General features: G+C 50.1%; 1 protein-coding gene across 1 annotated transcript in view; it reads left to right on the top strand.

Annotated features, from left to right (window-relative positions):
* Positions 1-8,400: 8,400 nt before the first annotated feature.
* The window catches only part of GAN (gigaxonin), a gene marked incomplete at both ends in the record, with an annotated part of 44,518 nt that continues 44,335 nt past the window's right edge, over positions 8,401-8,583 (top strand). Inside the window, one exon of the mRNA XM_080703141.1 lies at positions 8,401-8,567. Coding sequence (XP_080559267.1) covers positions 8,401-8,567 — 167 coding nt within the window. The remainder of the gene's footprint in view (positions 8,568-8,583) is intronic.

Here is an 8,583-nt window from a genome sequence, read left to right as displayed (position 1 = left end):
AGGAGGGATGGCGGGGTCTAGCAGATGAGGAAAGGAGATGAAGCCAGGTGACCGGCACCACAAAGGCCAGGCACAGGGACGGGGCTTTTCCCCTCCTGGAGGAGACGGGACCGTGGGAGGCTGTTGAAGCCAGGATCGCTGATGTGAAGGCGGTGTGACCTGCAAGCTGGCGTTCAAAGAAGAGATTACTCCGGACAGTGCATTTGAACAAGTGGCCACATCATCTTTTCCACCTAAATTACTACTTTCTAGATAGAGTTTATGACTCCACTCCTTCCCCTAAAAGCCAATTAGTCCCTTAAATTAAATGTTCACCCTAATTGCTGTGGTCTCCCACAGATGCCTGGCAATATGGCAGGTGCTTAAGATTTTTGTTGAGTGAATGAGTGATTAAAAGCATGAATGGATTTCATGTTTAGGTCTGTGAGTCGCCAAATAATTGAAATTTGAGCTGGACTTAAGGAAATGCAACATCTGAGGTGGACCAAAGACCTCTGGGTGAAAAGGGAGGGGGAAGCTTCTAGAAGAATGCACAGGACGATGTCATTGTTACAGGGATGTCTTAAACAGAACATGAGCAGCTACAAAAGACAAGACTGAAAAACTGAACTTCACTGAAAGTCTGTTCATCACAGACACTTCTTGGAGTAAAAAGGCAAGCTACCAGCTAGAGGAAATGTGTCTTTACAGATAGATATACGACAGAGGAATCCGAGAAGGTAATTTAAAAATTTAATTTAAAATAATGGGGCTGAGCCGGGCGTGGTGGCGCACGCTTGTAATCCCCGTGCTTGGGAGGCGGAGACAGAAGGATCACACTGGTTCAGAGCCAGACTCACTGGCTTAAGAGACCCTGATTCCAAATAAAAAAAATATAAAATAGGTCTGGTAGTGTAGCCCGGAGGTAGAAGGGCTTCCAGGAACCCCAGCACCACCAAAATAAATAAATAAATAAAATAATGGGGCTGAGATGTAGCCCAGTGGTGGAGCTCTCACCCACCATGAAGCCCTAGGTTTAACCCAGCACTGCAAAAAAAAAAAGAACTTCAGCAATCACTTGTAAACAATCACACACCACGTGGTTACAAAGTGTATAAGAAGGTGTTCGATGTCATCATTCAGCAGAGAAACAGAAATTAAAACAACAAGGAGATGCCACGGCAGGCCCGTCAGAATGGGTATGGCCGAAGGACGGCCGGCGCCAATTATTGAGGGATGTGGAGAAACTGGAACTCTCCTACGTTCCTGGTGGGTGTAATTTGGTACAACTGCTTTTGGAACTGTTTGGCAGTGCCTGCGCAAGCCAGACACACACCCACCCCGTGACGCAGTAACTGAGCTACACACACACACACACACACACACATACATACACACAATACGCACACACATACACACATGCACACACATACATACACATACATACACACATACAATACGCGCACACACACATACACACATTCATACATGTGCACACACACATGTACACACGCATACACACATACACACATATATACACACACATACACACACACGCACACACATACACACGTGCGCACACACATATACACACACGCGCGCACACACACACACACACACACACACACACACACACACACACACCAGGATATATGGTTGAAAGTATTAGTTCCAAAACTTGTTGGTGAAAGAAAAGGTCTGGCATATTTCATAAAATGGAAGAGTGGATTTCAATGTTAAGTGAAGGCCACAGAGCATAAAGTAAAGGGGATGTCGAAAGCCCGGGAGTAGGAGAGGGCGAGGTGGAGTCTGATAATAGGCGAAGCCCACGCAAGACGAGATTTCCACTTGAAAGCCCACCAGGGATTGATGATTCCTGAGCCGGGTCAGGTGGCCGCCAAACGCAGGGGCGATGGTGGTGGGATGGAGTGGTTGGTAGTAATAACTCTGAGCACTACTGAGCTTCTCTGCGTCCTTTCCAGTTATCAGAACCTCACTGGTACCCCTCCTGTTATCCTCACCATCCAGGTGGGAGGAGCCATGACTATCCCAAAAGAGGGAGAAACTGAGGAAGCTACGGAATGTATCCAGCATCCCCAAGGCTGGGAGAAAGACGCCCAGAGGGAGGCAGCTGGGACTCCAGGGAAGTAAGAGATTGAAATGACTTTGCATTAAACAGACCTAAGCGGGCGTGGTGGCTTGTCATCCCCGCTTGGGAGGCTGAGACAGGAGGATCGCGCCCGTTCAAAGCCAACCTCCACTGGCTTAAGAGACCTTGTTTCCAAATAAAAATATAAAATAGGTCTGGGAGTGTAGCCCGGAGGTAGAAGGCCCCTGGGTTACATCCCCAGTACCACCAAAAAACAAAACAAAAATAAACAGACCTAAAGCATAGGCAAATTATTTACACGATGTGAATTCTGCTGCATAAGTCAGTTCCTTGTATACAGTAGTACATTGGCTAGAATTCTTGGGAGGACAGAATTCAAGTACCTTTTATTTTACTTATTGTTATTATTATTTATTTATTTATTTATTTATTCATGGTACTGGGGATGGAACCCAGGGGCATTCTACATCCGAGCTATACCCCCAGCCCTATTTTTAATTATTTATTTATTTACTTTTGGTGGTACTGGGGTTCCTGGAAGCCCTTCTACCTCTGGACTACACTCCTATGGGCTACACTCCCAGACCAATTTTATACTTTTTTTTTTTTATGTGGAAACAGGGTCTCTTAAACCAGCGCAGCTGGCTTCAAACCTGCGCCATCCTCCTGTCTCTGCCTCCCAAGCGCGGGATTACAAGCGTGCGCCACCACACCCGGCTTTCATTCTTTATTTTGAAACCAGGTCTCACTGAGTTGCAGAGGGCCTCACTAAGTAGCTGAGGCTGTCTGCGGACTGCGATCCTCCTGTCTCAGCCTCCCAAATACTGGGATTACTGGCGTGTCCCACCATGCCGGGCAAAGTGGTCATATTGACACAGGAAAATAGGAATTCTGGCACTGGGTCTACTCTGAAAGAAGTTACTGGGGCCACCTATGCCCAGAGCTGTTGATTAGGACTTTCTGAGGTTTGGGGGTTCCAGGCCCTCGGAGTTACTCTCGATAACCTGATTCCTCTAAGTTGGCCACATTCGGCTAAGCAGGCAGTAATGAAAGGGTCCAGGACGCAATTCAGTCGCTCCTTCATTGAATAAGTAAATATTTATTGAGCACATACCATATTCCAGGTATTGTTTTAGAGTCGGGCGATACTGTGATAAATAAACCCAGTCAGGCTTCATGAAAAACCTGTATTATAATCGGAGGAGACACGGCGCACAAGTCCATGTATATAATCTCAGGCAGCAATTATGCTTAATGAAGAAAGACAGGAAGGAGGGCAAGTGAAAGCCTTTTGGAGGTGGACATTTAAAGGTTAATTCCATTGTAATCCCAGCACTTGGGAGGCTGAGACAGGAGGATCGCACAGGTTCGAAGCCAGCCTCAGCTACTTAGTGAGGCTCTCAACAACTTAGTGAGACCCTGTTTCCAAATAAAGTATAAAATAGGTCTGGGAGTGTAGCCCGGAGGTAGAAAGGCCCTGGGCTCCATCCTTGGTACAAAAAAAAAAAAAAAAAAAAAAGCTAATTCCAGTGGAACAAAAGAAGCAGCTAGAACGGGAGGAAAGAGGCTTCTAGGTGGGAAAATTAGCCAGAGCAGAGGTCCTGGGGTGGGTAAGTGCTAGGCTGCTCATGGAGGAGCAAGAAGCCCTCTGTGGTTGTTCCACTCTGGGTAGATAGGGGAGGGTGTGAGGTTGCCCAGGAAACCGGAGACCGTGTCCTGTAGGGTTTTGGAGGCCATGACGGGGAGTTCGATTTATTTGTCCAAGTTTGACAGAAAGACATCTGAGGGTTTTGAGCTACGAAGTAGCTTTTGTGGTTGCCTTACAGGAAGAAAGAATTCACGAAGGGTGCAGAAGAGAGGCAGAAGGATTGCACGGAGGCCAGTCGGGGTGGAAGAGGTGGAGGCTGTGGGACGTGGCCGCGTTCATAAGACAGCTCGCCCAAGGGCTGCAGGATTGGCAGAGGGATGGAGGTCAAGAATGACCTCAGCCGGGCGTGGTGGGCATGCTTGTCATCCCAGCATTCGGGAGGCTGAGACTGGAGGATCGTGGTTCGCGGACAGCCTCAGCTACTTAGTGAGGCCCTCTGCAACTCAGTGAGACCCGGTTTTGAAATAAAGAATAAAAAATAGGGCAGGGGTGTAGCTTGGAGGTCGAATGCCCCTGGGTTCCACCCCCAGACCTAAAAAAAAAAAAAAAAAGAATGACCTCAAGTTTCTGGCCCTGGGAAAACGAATGGTTTTGCCACTTACCTGAGGAATGATTCGGTTCTTGGGATAAAACCAGTTTATTTTCTGACACATTAAGTTCCTGATGTCTGGAACTTCAATGTGTAATTGGACCCGTTGAGCAGGCTGTGAATAAACCCATTTAGAGTTCTGTGGGGGAATTATGGAAAACAAACAGCCAAAGTCACCGCTTATCGGTAGAAAATTCTCCATTCTCCTTACCTATTAATAGTTACTCACCCAGCAAACGTTTATTGAGCGCCTACTGTGTGTGGCAGGCCCTGCACTGGTTGCTAGGGCGGGAAGTCCAGCATGAATTTGGACAGAAATAGTCCCTACCTTCATGGAGTTCCATTACAACTTAATTAGTTCTCCGGTTTCTGGGACACTTCTCTGACTGCTGTGAAATATATAGAGTCGACTCTCAAGCATTATAAACACTAAGATGTTCTCTGACTCAGCAATCTGGAAGAGCTTAGGTTTTTCGGAAAGAAAAGAGCTATATATAGATTTGGACAAATGACAGATTTACCCAACACAACGTCTGAAGACGGCATAAAATGAATCAGAAGAGACTGTCTCGACCAAATTAGTGTTTGTGAAGAGTCGAGGCGGTGTAAGGAAGAAGCTGACAGCTGGAAGGCAGGCCTGCTGTGCCGGGTGGCTGGGCGGCCTGGGCGCACCTGTACTTCAGTTCTCAGTAAGCTGGTCCATTGGACTCCGTGTTTCCTAAAGAGTTCTCAAACTACTGAGTTTTTTCCTTTCTATTATAGTGTTTATTTTACTGGACTCTCTAACAGTTATTTTGAAACAGAAGGAACCTCTACTCCCAGCGCCCGAGACAGGAAGGTCACAGGCTCGAGGCCAGCCTCAGCAACTTGGTGAGACCCTGTTTCAAAATAAAGAGGGATGGCTTTCTAGCTCAGAGGTAGAATGCCCCTGGGTCCCATCCCCAGTACCAGTACCACATGCAAAAATGAGACATGAACCAGTGCAGAATATGTAACTGGAGAAAAGTGCAAAGGGGCCGTGGTTGGCCCACTGAGCTGTCTGCTCGCATCATGGCTGCGTCTGCAGCGCAGATCAGATGGCAGGTACTTGTTGAATCAATGGTATCTTGCAAAAATCATTTTAGAAGAGCTCCACGTAGCCAGTCCTTGGAGTGAAACCCGCCAGGACAACATCAGAGCTCTTGGGCTGCTTGTTTCACAAGGACAGTGGATATCTGATACCTCTGGAATGTTGGCAAGCAGTAACACTGTATACACCATCGTAAATAACATCAGGGCGGCTCCATTTAAGCAATAGAGAGAGGACTGCAAAACAGTCCTTGGCTCAACCAGGAGCGGCTCTGCCAGCAGTGGGAGGGTCCCTCTGCCTCCTGCATCCTTCCTCCCATGCTTGTGCCCTCTTCCTTCCCCCTGGCATCAGGAGGAGCTTTCCTGGGGCATCTGAACTAACCAACGTTTTCACTGGCAACCCAGCACCCTTGGTATTACCAACTTCCTTTCCTGTACACCAAGAGGGTTTTTTAACTACCTGAGAATGAATGAAAGCTCCACCCTGTGTGCAGAGCCGTGCTCCCACCCACCACCCCCGTGGGATTAGCTGCTAGTGTCGAATAACTGGAGCTTTCAACATATAGATCTGAACTTTCAGAATCTCTTGGGGAAAAAAATGCTAGAGCTGGCACCGCTGGGCCCTTATCCCACAGAGCACTCAGCTGGAGTTGAGGGGAGTGTGTTCCTAGGCTCCAAGGGCTGTGAAAGTCCCGGGGAGATACAGCTCAGCCCCACCTTGCAGTAGCTCACAGTCCAGAGGGGACAGACAGGTTTATAACCAGAGGCTTCAGGACAGCTGGCATTGCAAGCGCAGCACAGAAGAACACGGCACAGCAGAGGCCGCAGAAAGAAGGCTGACCCGCTCTGTCCTGGGAGGCTGCTTGGAGGTCTCCTCCAGGTCACCTGTGAGCTGGGTTTCAAAGGATGACTAAGAGTTCCCCAGGCAGATGGAATGGTGGGTGATCCTGGGTATGGTGTTAAAAGTAGCCTGTAGGTTTTCTGCTTATGGCCTGTCTGTTGCACAAATGAGCCTCTCCAGCCAGCAACGACCTTTCTCCTGATGGACACTAAGAGCCTCTGTCCAGCTCTTCCAGTTCTTGATGTTTCTTTTGTCAAAACAACACAGAAGGTTCACCTCTACCAGGAAGGCAGAGCCTGCCTGACTAATCTCCACTCACTTCCAGTTACCTCAGCGGAGGCAACCTGCCCATTCGGAGATAACTGGTTACCCGACTGGGGTTCTGTTACTGGACCCTGTGAAGAACAGACCAGTACTCCAAGCAATTAGCCAATATGTATTTATCAAATACCAATGTTGTATAGGGAACTCTCTCTATCATATATATTATTTTTGAGCCCAAAGTGTGTGGGGGTGTGTGTGTGAGAAGCCCACAAATTAACTAAGAGAACATAATTCAGAAACCATTTATTAAATGCCTTGTGTCCGCAGTTTTCTTTAATCCTTCCACCCACACAGCATTTGGGAAACACTCTTATTCCCAAGTGTTTTATGCTTGGCATTTGCAAAGTGTGCCAAGATACAATCAACATACATACATGGATAAATCAATTCCTTACAAGCTTCCAGCCAGAGTGATGTTCATAGTACAGAAACTGTTTGGAGAAAAGGAGTGGTAGATAAGTTCACACTGCTTACCTCTTTTTTCTTTTAACTTTCTACTATGACATTTCTCTACTATACACAAAAAAATACAAACAGAACAAAAGCTCTCTATCCTGGCTACCTGGCTTTGACAGTGAGTATCTCACGGCCAGCCCTTCTGACTCATCTCTACTCACCTGATTTCCCCACCCCTTTGTTTTGAAGCAAATCCTAGACATTTTTACCAACTGCACCCGTAAGCACTGAGCTGCTTGGGAGAAGGAACTGAAAAGGCGCAGTCTTCCACTAGCAACTTTCTTCTCCTTACCTAGACTTCTGCTCTGAAAGTATTTCTATACTCTGATTTCTGGCACTGACTCCAAAGCCTTGGCGGGTTTGCGTGAAGATCTAAGCCTTCCATCCAGGCCACCAGACTCTTCTCTCAAGTACTACAATACCTAAGCATCTATCGGCTTTTACCATCCCACCGCCAGCCACCCCATCCTCCTAAGAGGTACCTTAGTGATATTTACAAAAACCCCTGCTTAAAACCCTCTCCGGGCGTGGTGGCTCAAGCCTGTAATTCCAGTGCTGGGGAGGCGGGAGACAGGAGGCTCGCGGGTTTGAGGCCAGCCTCAGCAACTCAGCCAGACCCTGTTTCGAAATAAAGAGGGCTGGTGGTCGCTCGGAGGTAGAATATCCCTGGGTTCAATCCCCTGCGTATTTAAAATAAAACCCTCCCATGACGCCTAACACCTAGAGGAGCAAGATCGACCTTCTTACCCCGGCCAAGGAGGCCCTGAAAATCTGAACGCATCCGGCGACTTCCTCCTGCTGCATCGGCCAGTCCCATTTCCCCGTGGCACGCACGCAAAGCCACCTTCTCTGGGTCCGCCGGCCCCGAGCTCTGGGCTGGGGGAGCTCCTTTGCTCCCGTACAGGACGGAGGCTCCAGCCGCGGAGCCCCGGTTCCACCGCATTCAGAAATCCTCGTCTTCGTCCCGCGGCCGGAGCGATCGGTGGAAGAGCTGAGGCTCGGATTCAAACTCGCGGCTCCGGGGACGCCGCCGAGGCCCAGCGCTCTCAGCGCCGCCGCGCTCCGGGGCACCTGGGCTGCGCCGGACCGCGATCCGCGGGGGGCGCGGGCGGGGGACGGGGCCTTCTGATTGGCCGCCTCGGAGCTCGAGGGCGGGGCGCGAGGGTGCGGAGGCGTCGCGGGGAAATGACGCAACGCCGCAGCACCTTAAAGGCGCCGGCTGCGCGCGCCGCGGATGGCGCAGGTGCGTTCCGGGGGCCCCAGCTTCGCTCCCCGGCGCTGAGAGCGGGGCCGGGCCGGCGGGAGCGCGCGCGCGTGGTGAGCGCGCCGGGCGCGGGCGGCTCGAGGGGTCGGGCCGGGCGGCCTCGGGAGCCGCGGGCGCCGCGATGGCCGAGGGCAGCGCCGTGTCTGATCCTCAGCACGCCGCGCGTCTGCTGCGAGCGCTCAGCTCCTTCCGCGAGGAGTCCCGCTTCTGCGACGCGCACCTGGTCCTGGACGGGGAGGAGATCCCGGTGCAGAAGAACATCCTGGCGGCGGCCAGCCCGTACATCAGGTGAGCGGGGGCCGCG

Source organism: Muscardinus avellanarius (assembly GCF_963383645.1).
Source record: "Muscardinus avellanarius genome assembly, chromosome: 10".
Taxonomy (NCBI): Eukaryota; Metazoa; Chordata; class Mammalia; order Rodentia; family Gliridae; genus Muscardinus; species Muscardinus avellanarius.
This window is presented reverse-complemented; position numbering and strand designations above follow the sequence as displayed.